The 23,650-nt window shown below is 46.1% G+C and overlaps 1 protein-coding gene across 4 annotated transcripts in view; it reads right to left on the bottom strand.

Annotated features, from left to right (window-relative positions):
• Positions 1-1,882: 1,882 nt before the first annotated feature.
• LOC139410944 (transcription factor COE2) overlaps positions 1,883-23,650 on the bottom strand; it is a 36,174-nt gene continuing 14,406 nt past the window's right edge. For 2 of the 4 annotated variants that reach the window (XM_071156632.1, XM_071156629.1), the window contains exons 7-16: positions 10,412-10,493; positions 8,810-8,951; positions 8,494-8,624; positions 8,118-8,244; positions 7,896-7,984; positions 6,722-6,787; positions 4,491-4,665; positions 4,110-4,295; positions 3,784-3,951; positions 1,883-3,564 (exon numbers count right to left, since the gene is read on the bottom strand). In XM_071156632.1, the coding sequence (XP_071012733.1) occupies positions 3,533-3,564; positions 3,784-3,951; positions 4,110-4,295; positions 4,491-4,665; positions 6,722-6,787; positions 7,896-7,984; positions 8,118-8,244; positions 8,494-8,624; positions 8,810-8,951; positions 10,412-10,493 (1,198 nt within the window). In that variant the 3' untranslated portion in view covers positions 1,883-3,532. Of the gene's footprint in view, positions 3,591-3,783; positions 3,952-4,109; positions 4,296-4,490; positions 4,666-6,721; positions 6,788-7,895; positions 7,985-8,117; positions 8,245-8,493; positions 8,625-8,809; positions 8,952-10,411; positions 10,494-23,650 lie in introns of all 4 variants that reach the window. The other 2 variants (XM_071156633.1, XM_071156630.1) reach the window with 1 other exon arrangement.

The raw sequence follows: 23,650 nt of genomic DNA, 5'->3' as shown, positions 1-23,650 counted from the left end.
TGTAGTGCTAGGGCAAAAAAATGAAACATGCACCGAGGGGGGGCCCCAGGACTGGGTTTGGGAAACCCTTGTCTAATGGGCAACAATATAGGATTTGGTGATTGATTGGCCAAAGGCTGCAGAGAGTGAATGGGTGGGGTGGGGTGGGGTCGAGCCAATCTACACATCTATTTGACCAAACAATCCCCCTCTCAAGTCCCATTATAGACTGCCTTTAGCTGGTCATCATCTAAGATTCAAATGAGAAGGGGATGAACACACACACACACACTGCACAAACTGCACACACTCTGGGATAATGTCAGCTTAATGCCGGGCCATGCTGTGGCCCGAGGGCTAATTGGGTAAATAAACACAAACACATCCCTTGAAAGGGGGGGTGGATGGACTTTTGTCTTATACTCCCTACTTTTCTTTGTCTCATATTTTGTTCTATTCTCCCTTGCTACACGACGAGCAAATTCATATTAAAATATCATCCATTTATTTATATTTACATGTAAGGCTTTTGTCATGAAAATGGTGACGCTCCTTAAAATAAGAGATTGTGTAAATCTGTGAGAAGTGCTCGATGGCAGGTGGTGAAACATCCTTCCTTAATTGAATGTGTGATCAGAAGACAGTGAAATGGCACCTGTGATACAGCAGCCAAAACAATAACAACTAAACAGTCCTGAGGAAGACGAGCATATGGCTCCTGCACCACTGGGCAGAAGGAGCACTCATTGGGATGAATGCTGAGGTTCTGACAACAAAGCTGACTTAAACTTGTCAAATTAGCAGCATGTTTACAGTGAGAGAGGGAGAGAGATGGAGAGAGAGAGAGAGAAATAGGGGCAGAGAGTGAGAGACGGTTAGCAGCTTTGACTTCTTTGACAAGTGCCACTTGATCGTGACAAAGAAATCAAACAAAAGCTAAGACTAAACGGGGGCCAGAGGGTCCTCTCACAGAGCAGCTCTGCCTTTTGTGTTCAAAACCGCTATTACTCCATCCTTGAGCATATTTATCTAAATACCATACTGTAGTGTACACTCAGACTGTAGAACACAACCACACACATTGACACACACATGGATATGAATACACTCAGACTGTAGAACACAACCACACACGTTGACACACACATGGATATGAATACACTCAGCGCTGCCCCACCCCTTCACTGCTTTGAGCGCTGTGTTAATGAAACAGTTGCTGTTTCCTGGCATAACATTAATTACCCCATCAAAAAAAGAGCTGGTAATTAACTGCCCTCCTTTACCAGTGCTAATTACATTAACAGAGAGAAGCCATTACAGAGGGAGAGAGGGAGCAGGAGAGAAAGAAAGAAGGGATGAAAGGGGATTGAAACAAAGACTGACAGAAAGAATGGCAGGGTAGCGGAGAGAGAGGGGGAGATGGGAAAGAAAGTGGGCACACGCCAGAGAGAGAGAGGAGGAGAGGCTCATGTGGTTCTCAGTGGGGCCCCCAGAGGCCTTGTCCTTAGAGGAATAAGCAAGGTTGCCGCTGGAGAGGAGAGTGATGGGGGGATGTTGTTTATCTTTAGAGGCAGTAGCTACACAGTCTGCAACGCACACTCCACAATTAAGATGCTGCGCCTCATCAGCTATGTATACAAAGCAGTGTCAAAATACACAAGCATACAGGTGAGTCAAAAACTTGTCCTGGTGTATTCCTGAATTATAGTCCCATAATGCTGTAGGTAGCAACACCTCACTTGCCTAAATAGTTTTTAATTGGTCATATTATGGATATCTGTACATTTTTATTGATGTCTAATTGGCATAGATGCAAACACAAAGTCAGGTGCACACACACAAAAATAGACCTTGTTTCTTCAACCTTCCTCATGTTTCAGTTATGAATACCAACAGTGAGCTCTTACTGTGATTTTTGCTTTATTTGGGAGGACAAAATATAATTACACCTTATGATATACAAACCACAATTTCAGACAATCATGTTATTCTGTACCATTAAAAAAGAAAGATGGCTTTTGAACCAAAAAAAATGTGTGACCTTACATTTTACTAACTGTTATCAAATAAATAAAACCAGTCAAACACTGGAAACAACTTTGAATAGAAGTCAGCTGAAAAACAATAAATGTATTCTGTGTTTTCTAATCCTGAGCATGATGTTTGTATTGTGCTGCAACAGTCAGTAAGAACACTGTTGCATGGGTTTATGACAAATCCCCAAATATAACCCTTTGATCTCAGTTTGTGCTTGCTACTGTACTGCATAGTGACCAGAGACTGTGGAATGAAACACATCAAATCAATCAACAATGAAAATCATAATGTTCGACATACAACTTCAAATTGGCCACATGAATGAAACAATACGAGGGAATCAGTGTTGAAATAACATGCATACAAATGAATAATAATATATGCTAACTAGTTTTCCTTTATAGAGAACAGCAAGGTAATTTGCTTTCTTTGACATTGGACATAATGGTTCCATTTTGTTATGTGACAAACCAGGAAAAGAGTATTGGCCAAGGAATTTATTTCAAATGAACATTGGAGTACTACTTCATTCTCTCTTACATATTAATCAACAGTCATGTCTAATAAAACCCTCAAAGATTTCAATAAAAACAAGAATAATGACAAGATAGAGATAATCATGTATATAACAATTGCAAAAAAGGAATTAAAACACGTTTATATTATTCCCTAAACTAAATGTAATAATAAGTTAAATTGCTTGTTTTTTTCTTCTTAAATAAATCAATATATGAATTACTTTATTACTTTTTATTACCAACACTGGAGGACAAAGAATTTGCCCTTGTAAAATCGTGGAGATGAGAACAAAAAATAAAGGGTCTCTCATTCTGGAATGTAAATCACCTTCAAAAAGTCTACGACAAAAACCTTGGAGTCTTCAGATGCCTTTGACAGTGTCCTTGGAGACAAATATCACCCTGGTTCATTGAGTTTCGGCACATAGTATCAGAGTTTTCCATTGTCCGTTCAGTTCAGTGCTCTAACAACAAATCATCAACAGACATATTCTTCTACCACACCTCTGCTAGCCAAGAGGTTGATCAGTTTGGGGTAGGTGTTGTTGGAAGAACCAAACGCTGCATAAGGTTGTAGCATTGGGTTGTATGAGTGCTTTTGAAGCTCGCGAAGGCATCTTGACGCTGACTTCTGCTTTCCTTTCAAAATACAGAGACACCCATAGTGCACCCTATAGGGCTCCACTGTGTTGTGGTGTGGCCCAAGAAAGTCTCATGTCTTTGCAGCTACTACAGACGAAGAGGTCTTCTGTCTGCATCTGGAGTGACTGGCTGGTCTTTGGACTCTTTCTGTCCCATTCCCTTTCATCCAGATGAATGATACATGGACTCAACTAGTGGCAGGGCATCAGTGAGGATAGTTGTGGGTGGTTGAGAAATCAGTGTGTGTTCCATCATCATCCCTGCCCTGTCAGTGCCTGCAGGGGGGTGGCAGTGTTGGAGCAGTGGTCTGGTCTGGTCTGGTTTGTAGATGGTGGATGGGAGTTGGTGGAGTACTGCTACATCGGGGGAACTACCAGGCCGGTCATCGCTATAGAGAAAGAGAATAGTAATAATCTAATATGTTTTAGATACAAACTTATTTTTGAAAATAGCAATCATTATTATAACCCAAATAACAGCCAGACATATTTGTATTGTCATGCATGCCTAGCCTATGTGCATGTGGGTATGGATTTGCTTTTATACAGAAAAATGTTGGGGGGGTTACACAGAAAGGGGTGTTCCTAAGATTGTAGTTTGGTTCTACCTCTGAAGCTGTTGCCTCCTGAGGTGGGGCAGGCAGGAGAGGAGGATCCCTGGGGCCGGAGAACGGGAGCAAAGGCACTCTTCTGTTTGGCTGAGGACGGGAAGGAGGAGAACGGCAGGAGGGAGGAGGAGGAGCTGGAACCCGGGATGGTGGGACTAGATGGCATTACTGTGGAGGAGAGAGAGAGAATAGTTGTTGTTACTTTATAACAGAAGGATTCTATGCACTGGTCAACCTTTGTCAACGGTGGGCAATGATGTTTTATTGTAGCAGGGACAGGAAGAAAACACAGGACAGAGTGATTGAGTCAGAGGAGACACACTCACTGCCATAGGGAGAACCAGTGGGGGAGGCACTGCTGAAACCAGGGGATCCTGGCACCCCCAGACTAGTCATGGGCACTGCCCCATACCCGCCACTCATGCCTCCACCTCCCCCATAGCCCGACTGCTGAGGGATGGAGGCAGAAGGGTATCCCCGTGGGGACAAACTGCTGGAGTTACGAATATAACCTGGAGAGAGAGAGAGAGAAACAAAGAGAGAACCCGATAGAGTGTTAGAACAAAAAAGACAGAGGTAAGGAAAACACAGGACGAAAAGTGATTTTCCCACTGGGGATATCACAGCACCACCTAGAAGAAAATCGCAGAGGGACAGACTCTTGTGAATATCACTATAAATCACATAGTAAGTCAAGTACTGCTCACCCTGGCTGGTTTGTCCTGGCTCTCCGATGCTGACCCCCAGCTGGGAGGGGTATGAGCCTAGGCCCATGACACTGCCGTGGGCTGGGGAACTAGGCAGAGCCTGCAGCTGGTTGTGGGGACGGGGAACACTGTACAGGGCCTCAGCAATGTCCGCTGCACGCTTCAGCAACATGTCCTAAAGAGACAGACAATACAAACTGTTAGCCAGAGATTTATAGTAGTTATTGATAAGAATAACAGTAAAAGAGACAAGAACAGCAGAGTTGTTTACTTCAGACTTTAGTCACAAATTTGATGACTTGAGACTTGACTTTGACTTGGAGCCTCATGACTCGGGACTACCCTCTTATACTTGAGACTGATGACTTGAAATGATCTGGCTAGGTTTTGTCATGTTTTGTCATGTTTGTCACTCATTTTGTGGCACAGAGAAGCCATAGACAGAAGCCGCAGCATCGCCCTTGCAACAACAAAAAATGTGCAACAGATTGGCTAGTGAAACGCACACTTGGCCCTCTGATTGGACCAGAAAACTGTCAATCAACACCAGTCGGGTGAGCTAGCCAACAGATTGCTGATTTACTGTACAGCCATAGGATCGGGTGCAGCGCAAACGTCAAATTGTAGGGAGAGAGGACAGCCATGATAAATAAACATGCAGCTCCAAAAATAGTTTGGTGATCAAGAATATTAACTGTTTTCTTTGCAAGCTCGGCAGCAATGGGGCATCAAGCGACAGTTAGACTACTAGCATAGGCTTACTGGTCTTTTGGCATGCTAAAATGGCTTGACATTTATAATTTACTTATACTTGCATTTGGAATTTGTTGTTAAAATGAATTATTACTGTGGCGAGGATCCCCCACAGGGGCTCTCCAACTCCTTCCAGTGGAGAGCCGCTTTGTTCAACTCTTTAAATATCTACTGTTGTTTTCACACATTTAAATGCATGTGTGGTAAGTCTATATTCCATCTAATCCTCCAATAATTACTAGCGTTTCGTTATTCCATCACCATACCATTTATTGCAACACTTAGACATTTCTATTTCATGTTTCATATGATACATTTTCATTTAGCCCGGGCGCTGTGTTTATTGTGCACATGAACATTCGCAAGACTCATGAGGTAGAAGTTCTGTTCATTTAATTCAATGTATGGTTTCGGGTTGTGTCGGAGTTCTGTGTGTCTGTGTCCTATGTCTCTGTCATTCTGGATGTGCGTAATAGGAGAACGCGCACCTCAGTGCAGATAGAAATAGGGAAAGGGAAAGGGGGATACCTAGTCAGTCGTCCAACTGAATGTATTCAACTAAAATGTGTCTTCCGCATTTAACCCAACCCCTCTGAATCAGAGAGGTGTGGGGGGCTGTGGGGGACTGTGGGGGGCTGCCTTAATCGACATCCACGTCTTTGGCGCCCGGTTAACAGTGGGTTAACTGCCTTGCTCAGGGGCAAAACTATAGATTTTCACCTTGTCAGCTCGGGGATTCGATCCAGCAACCTTGCAGTTACTGGCCCAACGCTCTAAATATAGCAATGTGGCCTGCGTGCCACGCTTTGGAGTCAGTATGTTGAATAAGAAGAAATTATTGTTCTATGTATGAATGGTGATGAAATTTCAGTAATAATCATTAAGTCTGATTAAGACAAATGTACCAATGTAACAATGGATGTGGAATTTGCCATTTAAATATAGAATTAGAAATTAGAATTGGTTGTAATTGCCAATTGGGTAATTGTATGGTCCTGGGAGGGACTCCTGTTAGACAGATTCCATTTGGCTTCTCAAGGGGAGGATGTGCAGTCTTGCCCTCTACCTGTGTCTGTTCAGATAGGACAGGTTGAGCCTGATACAGAGGCTATGTATTTTGGACCTTCTATATTTATTTGGTCAATCTATTTTGTATGATATGGCCCTTTAACATTGGATCACCAAGACCTGTAAATAAATCAACAAACTGAGCACATCAACCTGCCTTGCCTGCTGCTGATGTCATGACCTCACGACTGCTACAAGGTCATTATTTTACAATGACATCATCAAAATGTGTTGCAGACAAAATAATGAAAAGGGCTGTCTGGTAGCTTCAATAAATAGACCAAGATTTGAACAAGTTATTGCATGTATAGATTCATGTTTTACTCGACTTGAGACTTGACTTGAAAACTTGTGACTCGATTTGACTTGCTTGTGACTCGGTGCCACCTCTGCTGAACAACGCTGGTTACCTGATTACTGTGTGGGTTTCCATACAAGGCCTCTACCAGATCAGCTGCTCTCTTCAGTAGCATCTCCTACACACAGACAGAGAGACATGAATTAGCCTCTGGTGTTACATTGTGTGTACTGTATGTAATGTGGGGTGTGATGACAGAAGTCACCATGTGTGCTGTGGTCTGGTGTGGTGTAATGTAGTGTGGTGTTGTGTAGTGTGGTGTAATGTATTGTGGTGTTGTGTAGTGTGGTGTGGTGTAGTGTAATGTAGTGTGGTGTGGTGTGGTGTAATGTAGTGTGGTGTTGTGTAGTGTGGTGTGGTGTGGTGTAATGTAGTGTGGTGTGGTGTGGTGTAATATAGTGTGGTGTTGTGTGGTGTAATGTAGTGTGGTGTGGTGTAATGTAGTGTGGTGTGGTGTTGTGTAGTGTGGTGTGGTCTGGTGTGGTGTAATGTAGTGTGGTGTTGTGTGGTGTAGTGTGGTGTGGTGTAGTGTAATGTAGTGTGGTGTGGTCTGGTGTAGTGTGGTCTGGTGTAGTGTGGTGTAGTGTGGTGTGGTGTGGTGTGGTGTAGAGTGGTGTGGTGTAGTGTGGTCTGGTGTAGTGTGGTGTGGTGTGGTGTAGTGTGGTCTGGTGTAATGTATTGTGGTGTGGTGTGGTGTGGTGTGGTGTGTGGTCTGGTGTAGTGTAATGTTGTGTGGTGTAGTGTAATCTAGTGTGGTGTAGTGTGGTGTAGTGTAGTGTAATGTAGTGTGATGTAGTGTGATATAGTGTGGTGTGGTGTAGTGTGGTCTCGTGTGGTGTAGTGTAATGTAGTGTAGTGTGGTGTGGTATGGTGTAGTGTAATGTAGTGTGGAGTAGTGTGATATAGTGTGGTGTGGTGTAGTGTGGTCTGGTGTGGTGTATTGTAATGTAGTGTGGTGTGGTGTAGTGTGGTGTAGTGTGGTCTGGTGTGGTGTGGTGTAGAGTGGTCTGGTGTAGTGTAATGTAGTGTGATGTAGTGTAGTGTGGTGTAGTGTGGTCTGATGTAGTGTAATGTAGTGTGGTGTAGTGTAGTGTAATGTAGTGTGGTGTGGTGTGGTGTAGTGTGGTCTGGTGTAGTGTGGTCTGGTGTAGTGCAATGTAGTGTGGTCTGGTCCAGTGTGGTGTGGTCTGGTGTAGTGTAGTGTAGTGTAGTGTGTTCTCACTCACCTTGGCCAGTTTGTCAGGGTCACCAGGGTGTCTGGGGATGACCTTCTGAAGTCTCTGGAAACCGTAGTCTATGGTGGGCTCATTCAGCGCTAAACACAAACACAGATACATCAGCACTAGGTCCTGACTCATCACATGTAATGTTTCTGTTTGATATGTTGTTGGTGAATGGCTGCTGGCTGGGGTAGGTGTGGCTGTGAGGTAAATAAGAGGTGTGTTTACCTGTGTAGATGAAGCGCCCAGGTGTCCCCTTGCAGAACTGTTTGGATTTGTAGGACAGCGTGACCTCCACGACCCCTGGGATGTGGCGAGGGGGCGTCTGGACACGGATGGCGTGGGGCGTGATCAACTAAGAGAAAGAGGGAGAAACAGAGACAAGACAGAAAATGAGCAACAGACTATTTGATCGTCTACAGTATCTGATATAATAATATGGTCTGCTCTCATAATGCCAACATGTAACAGGCAGCCAACAAATGACTGTGCTAATGAGACAATCCATATGCGTTTTCTACCTTGTCCCTTATGTTTTCAATCAGTAACAGTCTCATTAATGAGTTGTTTTAAAGAGACAGTTACAGTGAAGCCACATAGCTACCTCGCTCCACACCAGCATGCTGCCGAACACCACCTGCAGCCCGTCAAAGAAGTTCTCCCCGATCACAATGACCATGGCCCCGCCCGTGGTCCAGCCCTCACTGGGGCTGATGGCTTTGATACAGGGGGTGGCTGTAGAAGAAGAGCAATAAGGTCATTTTCATTGAACTCATTCCACATCCTGGCAATGTATTTAGTGTCTGTTTTAGGGGGTCAGCCCTAGACCTTTAGCCATTGTGGAGCACAGTGAAGTGGATAACATGAGTAAGCTACAGTATGCATCAGTACATCAGGGTAGGTAGTGGTGTGTGTCTTACCGTATTCCATGCCGTTCTCCACTGACTCTCCCGGCTCCAGCCTGCGGGCTCTCCGGCCGTGTTTGGAGTTGTTGTGGACAAACATGTTGTCAGACACAGCTAAGACATGTCCGTCTACACTAACAGTGCTGGACAGGACCACCTGAAAGACAGGGGAGGTCAGGAAAGAGGAAAAGATCAACTCACGGTGTATCTGGGTGCCTAAAGACATGTTACGTCACTTTATGTGAGATTTGGTGTCCTGCTAAAATAAATCCCTTGGCTACAATCAATTTCAGCATCCAGTTCATATAAATATTTCTCAACGGGTAATGTGACGACCCTACTAGATCATATTTTTACATCACCGACCCTCTCTCTGTGGCCTCTCCCTCCTATCCCCTCCTGAGGCTGTGGTTGGAGTTTCAGGCCTCATCCCTCACTGACACCAGACATATGGACTGAATCTCCTCTTTTTACTGGGAGTTAGAGTATGATAAATGGTGGCCATAATTTGATTTCTGGCCAACAGCATGTGTGTCCCTTCCTCTCCACAAAGTACACATGTTCACCATGGAGGACATGAAATCAAAATATGTGGATGTTCTTGTGTGCTTGCCTTGGGTCTTCGGGTTTAAGAGTGTCCATATGTCTATATGTGTACATGCAGGAAGGGGTGGCGGTAGTTGCGTGGTGACTATGAAATGCTGATGGACATTCATTTCTAGATATTTGGAAATAGGCTTTGTCATACGAAAGTGGAGTGTTAAGGACTTATCGGTATTGCAGAGCTGCATATGTAGAGACTGGAGCACAGACGCACAGAAAGAAAGAGAGAGAGAGGGAGAGAAAGCAGATGTTCTTGTAGATGGTTGACTAGGAGAGGAAAGTAATCTGAAGGAAAATAACAGTAAATTATCGATCAAGCAGCAGCAACGGGCTCCTGTCCCGCTCTGATCGTCTTTTAACCTGGAGGTGAGGGCCTTGGAGCGGCCAGCCGCTCATAACGTCTCAGCATGTGTCACCGCGCGGGAGTTAAAACAAACATGGTGGAAAACAGGGAGAGAGAGAGAGAGAGAGAGAGAGAGCGAGAGAGAGCGAGAGAGCGAGAGAGAATAGAGAGAATAGAGAGAATAGAGAGAGAGAGAATGCCAGACAGGGGCTCCTGTGCTGAAAGACAGCAAAGGAAGTGAAGCGGGAGTGTCCCCTGTGACCACTTCCTGGGTCACGGAGCATGACCTCCCCCATCTGGAGCCAATCACTCAATTCTTGACAACTTCCTGAAACACCTCAGCCTATTTCCTGCCTGCCTCCCCCCTCCCCCCTTGTCTCTCCCACCCCACTACCCCCTTCCCTTTCTCTTTCCATCTATCCCTCTTTGTTTCTCTATTGATTTTTAACTTTCCCCTCCATTCCAGTGCTTGAGGTTCTGATATGGAGAAATGTGGTCTCACCTATACCTGGGCAGATCCTGGATAACGAAATACCCTCTTTGTGAAAGTAGAGTGGAAAGAAATGCATGTTTTAAAAACCTCCCTCCCTCCCTCCCTCCCTCCCTCCCACACATAGGCCTACATGAATACACACAAACACCCCTCTCTCTCTATCTCCTACTCTCCATACCTGAAATCTCCTCATGTCCCTTGGGTTCCCTGCTGTCTTCAGGCAATTTTGGTTACACTTCAGGAAAAACTTCAAGAAGAATCTGCAGGGGGAAAAGAAAAATAGGACATCAATAACTCAATAGACAGGAAGACATCACATGGAAGAACAACACATTCATTATTTGTTGGCCTTATTTAGTGGCATTAATCATTTCAAATCAGTCAAGAAGACGCTGATTGGTGTTCTGGTCATAGAGATGCATTATGAACATTGAGTGTGTGCGTGCCTACACGTGTGTGAGTCTGCGTGTGTGTGTGTGCATGTGCGTGTGTGGTTAATGCTGCTTCGTGATATCTGCCCTTGCATTAATCACTGCTGTTTAGTTTAGCATTAGAGTCAATGTTATTACACTTTAAATCAAATGATGAAAATGTGTAATGCAGTCCAGTGAAAACTGCGGCTGTGTTTCAAAGTGAACAGGAGCCCGTGATATATGCCAGGGGACTCTGGGGACCCCATGGTATCCCACTATGCTGCATCTGAACCTACACATGGGAACAGTGGAGGATGAGAGAAAGGCAACTAGAGAGAAAGTGAAAGGAGGACAGAGACAGAGTGTTTGTATGTACGTTTGCATGAGGTTTGTGTGTGTATTTTCTCATGGATGTGTCTCATTAACGTTGTGTGTGTGGGGGGGAGATCAGAGCGTGGAAAGAGAGAGACGGGGTGCTGATAGCCTCCACTAGAGCAGAGAAGAGGAGAGAGATGGAGAGACTGAGATGAAGATGTGGAAAGGAGGGAGAGACTCCAAATCCCAGGTGTACACAGTTCGGCAACATAGCCCGCTGCCATGGCAACGCGGCTCTGCCGCAATCCCAAAGTCCCCACGCTGAGAGGGAAAGACAGAGACGGGAAAGAGAAGGCAACCACAAGGAACACACATTCCATCACAGAGAGCGAGGGAGAGAGGAGGGGGGAGGAAGTGATAGAAAGGGGATAGGCAGGGGAGATAGTTGAGGGAGTAATGAAATGGTCTGAAGAGAAAAAGAGAATTAGAGTGAAATGGGCGTGGTGTAGAGATCAGGACTACTAACTAAACAAACAACAACAGTGATGAGGAGAAATGAGAGAGAGGCAGGAGCTGGGCGGCTAGCTATCCGATCCCACCCACATTGAGCTCACTGCAGATATAAGTCATTGTAATGGAGAGACTTTGTTTGGAGAGGGACTTCATATTGGCCCCGCAGCCCAGAACCCTCCCATTCAATGGTCATTTCTCCGTCCCTCTCTCAGCCTCTTTCTCGCTCTTCTTCCATCACTCCCTCCCCACGTCCCTTGTGAACAGGTCCTGGCTCAGAACTAGCGCTTGGTTCCAAGACAGTGTCCAATATTTCTTGATTTGAGCTATTTCAGCGGAGGACAATCAATATTGTTGTTGGCGGAGGGTGATTCTGATTTATCAGTGAGAGCTGGGACCTCCAACCTCACAGCTCCGCTACAGTTGGGCCCGGGGTGGATGTGTGCAAATGGCCACATCGCCTCTCCCTCCCTTTAACCACTTCCTCCTCTTTATATCACTATCCCCATCTCTCTCTCTCTCCCTCTCTCCATCCTTCCCTCCATCACTCCATCTCTCCGTCCTTCCCTCCCTCACTACCTCTCTCCGTCCTTCCCTCCATCACTCCCTCTCTCCGTCCTTCCCTCCATCACTCCCTCCTTCCCTCCATCACTACCTCTATCCGTCGTTCCCTCCATCACTCCCTCTCTCCGTCCTTCCCTCCATCACTCCCTCTGTCCTTCCCTCCATCACTCCCTCTCTCCGTCCTTCCCTCCATCACTCCCTCTGTCCTTCCCTCCATCACCCTCTCTCTGTCCTTCCCTCCATCACTCCCTCTGTCCTTCCCTCCATCACCCTCTCTCCTCACTCCCTCTCTCTGTCCTTCCCTCCCTCTCTCCGTCCTTCCCTCCCTCACTCCCTCTCTCCGTCCTTCCCTCCCTCACTCCCTCTCTCCGTCCTTCCCTCCATCACTCCCTCTCTCCGTCCTTCCCTCCATCACTCCCTCTCTCCGTCCTTCCCTCCATCACTCCCTCTCTCCATCCTTCCCTCTCTGGTCTCTCTGTATTGTATCCATCATGCTGTCATGATTTATATGTTTTCTTAGTCGTTTATGCTGTATTTGAATCCAGTTTGCCTCATAGCCACCGATGAGAGATATATTGGATAATGTTCTGCTGTTTTCATATACTTCTTTTAAACAGTGCACTTGAAGATCCTTCAGTATGTAATTTCTACTCTGGTATATGATGGGGAACATTCTATTAATTTGCTTCAAATTCATGTGGGAACCCCCATAAAGAGACATGGCAGAGTCATTTATAACATTACTGCGGGCTCCTTTGTTGGGCTAAATGACCGTGGCCATGGCCCTGCTCTATCCTAGACACAGACACGCTCCTCTCCCTGCCCAGCCACCTGCTCTCTGGATCTCTGGCCACTTCAAGTGCACCCAGCCAACAATGACCGCTCACTCCACCAAGTCACATTGGTGACTTCACAGCAGGGATGCGTGACATCCCTTTAAAGACACACTCCAGATGTAGCGACGACCCTCCAGGTTCTAGGCTGACATCCCCAGTGGACAGTGTGCATTGGCCTTCCCCTTTCCTATGACTTTCATTCATCATTCCCTCACTGTGTTTGTTTGTGTGACATTATAAACACTCATACACACTTCCATACAACCCCCCCCACCCACCTCACACCACCCCACCTCTGTCCTCCCCAAAAACCCATTCAGTCAACTTTCAGCCCCCTCAGTTCGGACGCACACAGCTGCAAATGCTGAAATTAAAGCGAGACATTGGTGCATATATTAGCATGCATTAGCCGCTTCCCCCTGCCCACTTAACATGCAAATCTCCCAGCCCCGTCGCCTCGCACCTTCTGCCACACATTCATTTGCTGAATTATAATTAGACTAATCTTGCATAATTAATAAGAAGTCGAGGACCCTCTGTTTTTCCCCCGCCTCTGTTGTGGTCGTAAAAGTTTAATATCAGGGTTGTTTGTTTTTGTTTTGGTAATGCAATACGCCCACACACCTCCCCACCCACAGGCTAGAGAGGAGGTGGACTTGTTAAGCATTGGAGGTGATCTGGATGTCAGAAGGAAACTGTGTGGAGAGGAATGTCCATTTTCAAAGGATAACTCCTTTAGCTACACTGTGGCTTAGAGGTGTGCATTTGCAGCTTTGCCTCTCATATTCAAAGTGGTTATTCCATAACCAACTGTCACTGGAATTCATATTTCCCCCACTAATTCAATTAGGAAATTCATTTTGGGGGAGGGGTAACTTTTTGTGACAAGTTGAGATGCAAGTTTAATATTTTATGAGTTGTCCAGTTGTCATTAATGTAAATCATGAAATATCTATGACCCCTCCAACTGGCGTTCCCCACGACCCTCCTCAAAGACCTGATTAGGAAACACAAACAAAAGGTAGGCCCAAGTCTTAAGCCTTGGGATCAATTTCCACACTGGCTCCATGGGGAGTCTGTTTTTTCCCCTCTGTATCTCTGTCAAGGCCTCCAAATCCCCTTTGTCTGCATCTGCTTCAGTTCCCAAGACTAAACACAGGCCTCACAGCATGGGGAGAGCAATCCGCAGGGTGACAACTTGCTTAACTAAAACTAGTTCAGAAAAAAACGAGAGTAAGTCATGACATTGCAATAACAGCAAAGTTACTAACTTAACTCCATAATTGTTTCATTCTTCCATGTTCACCTAGGCATTGACTGTCAGACAGACCACGTTTAGCCTCAGTCAGTCCTATCTGAGGCAACTGTTAAACATAGCTGAGCCATTACATATGGCCTTAATCATATCGCTAGCACATAAGCTGCACAGGACCCCTAACAATAACTTTCATTGGCATTTATCAACCTTCATTTCAACTGGCTTAAATTGCCATGTCACAGAGACACAGGACATATCACTATCTATATGCTGATTAGACACAGCTGTATCAGTGCCTGTATCCGTCTATTAGATCTGCCATGGTGCATGGATTTAGCTACAATACACACAACTGGACTAGTTCCTGCAGCCTTGTCTTCCTGTGGGACAGTCCCTTTATCTCATGTGAGCCTGGTCCTCTGTTTGGGACAGCTGCATTGATGACAATCATCTTTCAATAAAATACTTGGGAGGGATTTGAACCGTGAGAGACAGGACTAAAATGGAGAGCATTTAGTTTGGCAGGGTGGGAGAGGCTCTGTTCTCTATCTAGGAACACCGAGAGAGAGAGAGAGAGAGAGAGAGAGAGAGAGAGAGAGAGAGAGAGAGAGAGAGAGAGAGAGAGAGAGAGAGAGAGAGAGAGAGAGAGAGAGAGAGAGAGAGAGAGAGAGAGAGAGAGAGAGAGAGAGAGAGAGAGAGAGAGAGAGAGAGAGAGAGAGATGGAGTGACAGGTCAGAAGTATTTAGAAGACAGGCAGAGAGAATGAAGGAAGAAGAGAGGGGTGGGGAAGAAAAGGCTGAAAGAGCGAGAGAAGAGAGGGAGAGAGACAAAAAGAGGAGGGGGAATGTTGACGTCCTGTATTCGGGGCCATCACTCATCAGACATCCCCCCCATCGCCCCCCACCCTGGAAAAACAAAACAGTGTCCTGACATGGTGGGGGGGTAGGGGAAGAAAATTAGGAAACCAGATGTGAGGCATTAAAACATACTGACATGCTGAGGACCTTCCTCTGCCACACTCACACACTGAGAACATGAACTTATACACACACACACACACACACACACACGCACAAACACAAACATTACATACACCCAACAAACTCTATAATAAACGTACACATTCAAATGCATGTAAACGCAACTTGAAATATATGCACAAAATATGAGTATTGGGTCAAGTTTCAAGGCTATCTATTGGCCGAGTTCTGGATAGGCCAGAGTTGACCTAGGAATATTTTACACCGATGCAGAAATCTACAGATGGGTCGTCATGCATCAATGTATGGATATGCATCCAATTAGTATATGGAGTGGGTTGTGGATGGGGGTGTTTTGTTTTCCTCCGTGGGGAGATTTGGGGAGGGATGAGGAGGACGGGGAGGAGGGGAACTGGGGAGGAGGTAATAAATACCCCTGGATCCCAGGGTCCCCTGGCAGACTGGAAGCTAGACTGGTCACCAGGGTTAACACCCGGGGCACCTGACCTTTGACACTGCTAATGGGGCATAGAGAACCCTCCACGAACTGATACCCCCTCTGTAGCATACCACCGCGGGACCATTCACACCAGCCTACTAACTTGGACTAGTACGATTTCTGTACTAAAATACATCTCTCACCTTTACTTAACATACTTTATATAACCCTAACCCTCTCTCACTCCCCCTCTCTCTCCAAACTGCCTTGCATGTTTAAAAGTCATCGACAAACCAACCCTTAGCAACTTGTTTTAGCAGGGGTTTCACTTATTTTAGATTTATTTTATTGGGTGCACAGCTATGGGGGTGGCAGGTAGCCTAGTGGTTAGCACGTTGGGTCAGTAACCGAAAGGTTGCTGGATCAAATCCCTGAGTTGACAAGGTAAAAAATATGTTGTTCTGCCCCTGAACAAGGCTGTTCCCCGGTAGGCTGTCATTGTAAATAAGAATTTGTCCTTAACTGACTTGCCTAGTTAAAAAAAATAAAAATGCACCTCTGTCCTCTCAAATGTCTAGCACCCCCACCTTTCCTAATCCCACTCTGTCATAATCTATAATATGGCCCATGTTAGTCTCTCATTGACAGCTGTTTTGATCCAGGGATTAATCCTGTCTTCATGGTCTGACAGTCACACTAACAACCACACACTGACAGACAAGACCACTGAGTGATGGTGGAGATAGGTACACCAAATCAATGGAAAGAGAAATTGGTGCGCTTAGCTCAAATGTTTGTAGTGACAAAAGATCTTTGGGTGCTGGCTTCAAAAGGCATAAACAGGAAGGAAAAACCTGCACTTAGTGAAATATTATTTGTTTTAATGTATCTTTCCAGCAGCAGAGGTCAGAACAAACGGCCACATTTTGGCGGCAGCATTCGTCAGCGTTGGTGGAAGGAAAGCACTCACAGATAGACCTGTGGTATCAAAAATAGCGGCTAGATTCTTTGGAGAGGTGCCACACAGACTGAAACAGAGCATGGGGAACGAGGACTCCTTTTAAAGTTTGACCGCTGGATTGGATTTGCCCCCATGGCCCCTTCTCCATTTCAGCCCAGCCTCACCCCTGCAGCCCCAGACCAAAACCCAGCCCACCCGTCTCTAAACTTGACAACTGTGTCAAAGCCAAACATTTAAACCACTAGTGCAGATTTATAGAGCTTGGTAGTGCTGTACAACCATCAGGCGCAAAAGTGCCTCAGCTGCGGCGGGGCAGTGAGGTGAGAGAGGGGTGAGAAGGGGGGACAGAGTAATAGAGGGACATGGATGGGGGCTGATGGACCCTTCTGATAAGTGCGAACGTGGACCTTTTGAACATTGCAATACCTTGGTCTTAAAATGACCTAACAACATCACTGCTGGCATGATGGTATCGGTTGAATCTTTAAAATAGTGGAATGTTGTTCCAGCGTCCAGCACTTGGCACAATAAGAAAAGCGGGAGAGATAGAAAGAGAGAGAGATGTAGGTATATTTAGTTATATGGATCTATGGCTGGACAGACTGACAGAGACATACACAGAGAGATCCAGGCTAGAGAGAACGTGAATGTTCATCCAGGATAGGGAATAGACCTCCCATCAGTAGCCTGACCTTTCCCAGCATGCTTTGTGAGTCCTATGGGATGAAGATTCAAAATACTCTCTCCAAACTGTCACACTGGAGTCGTTGAGCAGCCCATTGTGTATGGGAAGGTCTCATACATACCAATAAGAACCTTTACAATCCCCACACAACACCGATGACCCAAAACTGGTATTTCTAACTGAAGCAGCATGAATAATGTCAAAATGCAGAAATCAGAAATGTATCAGGTGCTCCCTCCAATACACATAGCGATGATTCCTAGATACTGTCCTCCTAACACTGTCAAAACCAATAGGCTTCCATGAGCCGATAATCACCTTTGAGTATTAAATACCCACATACCACAGCACATCCCAAACCCGCCTCAGAGAAGAACAAAGACAGAGAGATGGACGTCAGAGAGAGGAGAGAAACAACAACAGCATGAGAAGAGATGTCTTCTTAATTAGCCAGTAATGATAAGATCTGACAAACAACATCTGTTTCCAGAGAGAGAGGGAAGGAGAGGGGGAGGGAGGTAGAAAGGAGAGGTGGGAGAGAGTGATCGAAGGGAGGAATAGAGACGGGGGGCGTGTAAAAGAAAGAATGCTGTGTAGCGTGACACCATAGAAGAACGAAGGAAGGAGTGAAGTAAAATGAAAAAGAGAGAGACAGAGAGACAGGGGGAGAGAATTCTGACAGGGTTGAGGGAATCTAGGAACCAGGACGGAAATGACAGATAGAAGGGAGAAAAACAGATCAGACTGAAGAGAGACAGACAGACAGACAGACAGACAGACAGACAGACAGACAGACAGACAGACAGACAGACAGAGACAGACAGACAGACAGACAGACAGACAGACAGACAGACAGACAGACAGACAGACAGACAGACAGAGCCAGACAGACAGACAGACAGACAGACAGACAGACAAAGAGAGAGAGACAGAGGGTAGAACTGGATAATGGCACAAGGGAGAGAAGGAGGGAGGGAGAGGTGGAACGTGTGTAGAGATCGGTATGGAATCACTCAGAGGTCCAGGGTGCTGTAATTTACTGTCCGTAGCTAATCCACAGCAAATGTGTGGAGCCATAGAGAGGAGCGGGAGAGAGTGGGAGGGAGGGCAGGAGGGAATAAGAGAGAGGAAAGGGTTGGAGGGGGATAGAGGAAGGGCAGGGGGACTGTTGGGCGCACAGCATGCCTGCTGGGAGGCTGTCAGCGGCCACATCACCCCCTGCCCTCAGCCCTGACAGATTCATCAAGAATATTTACACACACACACACACACACATACACACACACACACACACACACACACAGACACACACACACACACACACACACACACACACACATACACATACACACGACCATCAAAAACGATATCAGGAGAATGCATATACAGACGTGTGTTGCTCTAAGGGCTACTAGATATTATAGAAACAGCTGCCTCTAACGCACCCATTTCAGTAACAGGTTGTTATAATTACTCTATGACCATACTGTAGCATGGCATGCACGTCTAATATTCCATCTCTCTAAATACTTCTATATGCATGTTTTCGGGGTAAATAGGGCTATAGGCCTAATTTAAATGTGGTGCTTTGAGGCGGTAAGGGGGAGTATGTTGAGGACGACTGGGGGGATACAAGAGAAATCTGAGTCCTCCCTGGGAAATCAATTCTGTCCAGATTCCTGACAAACAGACAAACAAACAAACAAACTGGGTCCGGGCCAGCGCCAGGGGGCATCGTTAAATCCTTAGTGAAATTTAAGACCTTTATATGGGGGCTGACTGACCCCCTATCCACCCCCCACACCTCTTTGCCCCACCCATACGCACCAGCATCCAGCCAAAGATAACAGCCCCTGTTCCTAAATACCACTGCTAACTGGCCTCTGACTCTGGCCTTTGACACACATGCCTGCCTGCTTGGAGGCTCCACACACACATCCATGTACACACAAACTCTGATACACACACATCCATGTACACACAAACTCTGATACACACACATCCATGTACACACAAACACTGATACACACACATCCATGTACACACCAACTCTGATACACACACATCCATGTACACACAAACTCTGATACACACACATCCATGTACACACAAACTCTGATACACACACATCCATGTACACACAAACTCTGATACACACACATCCATGTACACACAACCTCTGATACACACACATCCATGTACACACAAACTCTGATACACACACTTCCATGTACACACAAACTCTGATACACACACATCCATGTACACACAAACTCTGATACACACAAACTCTGATACACACACATACATGTGCACACAAATTCTGATACACACAAACTCTGATACACACACATCCATGTGCACACAAATTCTGATACACATAAACTCTGATACACACAAATCCATGTGCACACAAATTCTGATACACACAAACTCTGATACACACACATCCATGTGCACACACATTCTGATACACACAAACTCTGATACACACAAACTCTGATACACACACATCCATGTACACACAAATTATCTCAAGTACTCTAAAATAAATCATGCTAATCTGGCCTCCTGAGAGTGCTGCCCTACCAAAGGTGAAACCCATTAGTGGCCAGACAAATGGGAAGCTGCTTTCCCCTCTCCCTGTCCCAGTAACACAGCACCCAGTCCCAGCCACTCATGGAGAGTGTGGCCATTTTCAGTGCTATGAGCCCCCTTCCAAACCCCATGTTTACCCCCCTCCCTAAATCCCCATTCACCCACATTAGCCCATTTGCAGTCCATTCCCATTTCCTGTCAAAACATTTCTCTGCTGCGCTCCGTTTCCGACTTCCCCCTCTGTGCGCTCTCCTTAAGAAAACAACATATGCTTGTTCTGAGTGTTAGGGTTCAAGCCACGACACCCAACCCAACGCAGTCCAACGCAGCAAAAGGTGACAGCACAATCCAGTCATCTAATCTGCCACTCATGGTTCACTTCCTTTCTGTATTTGAGTCGTGGGTCTTCCTGGTTCACATGAGACCACATCACAAAATGAATTCTGACTCCTGACTCTGAATAGTGTTCTCTCTCTGTGTTTCTTACAAGCAGTACCTGTCAGTGAGTATTTGATAATTCAGACAGTGGCACCCTCTCCCTCTGTCTGTCTGTCTGTCATTCTCCTCCTCTCATTGCCTCCTGGGAGGAGATGCCCCCCACTCCTGTGCCAGCTGCTCAGACTGGCCCAGCCTGTGGTGTTGTGTGCAGTGGAGCTGCTGGGCCCCGTCTCTGTCTCCACTCACTGCCAGTCCCCTGTCTGAAGGGCTCCTGACAGAGGTCTGGAGGGACTGGACACTACCAGCCACCAGGGAGACGAGGTGCCTGTGACAGGGAAGTGAAGGGACTGGAGGGATTGTGTGTGTGTGTGTGTGTGTGTGTGTGTGTGTGTGTGTGTGTGTGTGTGTGTGTGTGTGTGTGTGTGTGTGTGTGTGTGTGTGTGTGTGTGTGTGTGTGTGTGTGTGTGTGTGTGTGTGTGTGTGTGTGTGTGTGTGTGACATTACAGATGTGTAGCTGTAATAATGAGAATGTATAGAATATGCATGTAGGTAGATTGTGCCTGTAGCTATAGCTGGCTCAGTGAGTGCCTGTGAGGGGGATGTATATGCTTTGGCTAGAAGACATGGCACGCTACCAGAGGAGTGGAGATGAGCCTGTATGGACGGCTTGTCATGCCATTGATCTGTGTATTTCAGATGCAGGATTCCTCCTCCTTCCCCTAAAATCAGGGCTCTCTGGGACATGTAAAAAATGGGTCTGGGAAGGAACCACCATTGTGGAAAGGGTGTCCAGACTACACAGGGGTGGTGGTGGTGTTGGAGATGGTGGTGGTGGAGGTGGAGGGGGAGGTGGTGGTGGAGGTGGAGGTGTTGGTGGAGGTGGTGGAAGTGGAGGTGCAGGTGGAGGTGCAGGTGGAGGAGGTGGAGGTGGTGGAGGTCTTGGTGGTGGAGGTGGAGGAGGTGGTGGAGGTGGTGAAGGTCTTGGTGGTGGTGGTGGAGGTGGTGGTGGTGGAGGTCTTGGTGGTGGAGGTGGTGGAGGTGGAGGTGGTGGAGGTGGTGGTGGTGGAGGTCTTGGTGGTGGAGGTGGAGGAGGTGGTGGAGGTGGAGGTGGTGGAGGTGGTGGAGGTCTTGGTGGTGGAGGTCTTGGTGGTGGAGGTGGAGGTGGTGGAGGTGGTGGAGGTCTTGGTGGTGGAGGTGGAGGAGGTGGTGGAGGTAGTGGTGGTAGAAGGGGCCAATAGTTCTGTTAACTAGGATCTCCACTCTGACATGCACTGCTGCTGGAGACCATGTCATCCTACTCTGAGCTCCAAGGCTAAAGGAGTTACAGATTCTGTGATCGTGAGAAACAATCTCTAAAACTGACACTGTTCACATCTCCAAGAGGACAAATGATGAGGTAACAGGGCCATTTGGCTTCTACTAGGCATCTGGGAGAGGTGAGGAATTTGACCCCCTGACACAGTCAAAATGGTTGCTGTTTCCATTTTTTTGGCCAGTTGTTTAATGTTCCTTTCCAAAAGCTCTGCTCCCTGCATGTTCCCGGGGGCTCTGTTGAGAGGGGCGGGTGATGTTCCCCTCCATTAAAATTACAGTGAGAGGCTAAGAGGCAAGCTCGCACAGGGAGCAGGGACCTGCCAACACAGATGTACAGGAGCTCAGAACGCAACAGAGGCAACACACAGAGGCAGCACACAGAGGCAGCACACAGAGGCAGCACACCGAGGCAGCATAACTAACACACAGATATATCTTACGTATAGGGGAAAAGAGAGAGAGAAAGGGATAGAAGGAAGGAAAGAAAGAAGGGAGAGACAGGCTGACAGTCAGACAGACAGACAGACAGACAGACAGACAGAAACAGACAGAAAATAAGATCCAGAAAGATTGTCAAACAGTCCCTTAGAGATGTGGTTGTTGAAGATTCAGACAGATTGTCAAACAGTCCCTGACATGCTGACCACACCGCTCACGTCACAAAATACATTTACACATACATGTTATTCAGTCATTGCACCCACAATGCTGGTGTGCGTCAATGAGCGTCTGCGTTGCCAGGCGCTAAAATAAATGTGGCTTCTATTTGTGACGTAGAATGCGATGCAAGTCCTGCCTCTCTCATCTCCTCATTGGCTTTTAGAAGCATATACCCATATACCTCATTGGTTATACCCACGTGGGTGATTGAAAGATGAACTGAGCGGTTATGGTAATGCACCTTATTATGAAAGTTAGTTGCCAATCGACATATAAAGTCCAAAGAAAAAAAAGCCTGGAAGGAGGAGAGATGACTAGACAAATTAGCTAGCAACTGCATGCTAGCTAGCTAAATTGCCATAAATGTTTAACGCTTTTCAAACTGTCCCCAAATGAATATAATTGGTTCAGAGTTTGTTTTGATATTGCAACCTGCGTATCGTGATCGTATTTGGTGTGGGGGGAAGCACGCGGAAGCCCACAGAAGCACACGGAAGCATGCGCGCGTCCGGTTTGGGCATGGTGATAGAGATGTGGTTGTTGACGAAAGGCATTCAGATACAAATTAACAAATGATATCTGAATGCTATATTGTCAAACTGTCCAGAGGAATCCGTGTGGATTCCAACAGATAGCACGTGCAGAACATTCACTGAAATAATCCTCATCTAAATGAAGACATTAGAAATTGACCCAAATGATTTTCTAGAAGTAAAAGCAATTTAGTGGAAATTGATTTAAAAGCAACCGTGTGCATACTTTCATTCGCTGCTATGTGGCGGCCAGATAAAACAACCAAACGTGCACATAACTAGAATCAGGGGTAGAAGATCAATACGGCCCATAATACAAGATGAAGAGCAACGGATTCCTCTTAGGGTCAACTATTTGAAGTCTTCGCAAGGGAGCTCTAATCACATTTCTAAAAGTGGGCTTGACCACAACCATTACTGCTGCCTATAATAAGTATTTTTTATCATTTAACACATAGGAAAGGATTTATCTGGTCTAATTGATGAGAAGAAAAAAACTTGCTGAGGAGGATTTTGTATGTTCTCATTGACAGAAAGGAAAACTAATGTATCTCTCTCTTGCATCCAGGCTTTGTGAAATGGCTTGTCGTTTTGAAAGGGGGAAGGGAAAAGCGATATTGACAAAATTGGAAAATTCCCATTGATTATTCCTCTTTCCTCAGAGTGCTGGCTTGTTAAAAAAAGACCCCTCTTGAAAACACGATCAATTAGTGAGATAGTGCATGCCATTGATCCCCTCTCCGGACTCTCTCCTCCCCTGCCTCCCTTCTCCTCCCTTACAATGGATCTTTCATGCTTTCCTTATGACCATCTATTGATTCCAACCTCCTACCCAAATGTAAAACCACGGTCATACACTCCAACCCTGCCCCCTCCCATTAACCAATCCAAACTTCCCATTCCTACAAACACT

This window comes from Oncorhynchus clarkii, chromosome 6 (assembly GCF_045791955.1).
Source record: "Oncorhynchus clarkii lewisi isolate Uvic-CL-2024 chromosome 6, UVic_Ocla_1.0, whole genome shotgun sequence".
NCBI classification, from domain to species: Eukaryota; Metazoa; Chordata; class Actinopteri; order Salmoniformes; family Salmonidae; genus Oncorhynchus; species Oncorhynchus clarkii.
The sequence above is the reverse complement of the archived record's forward strand: the minus strand, read 5'-3'. Positions and strand labels throughout refer to the sequence as shown.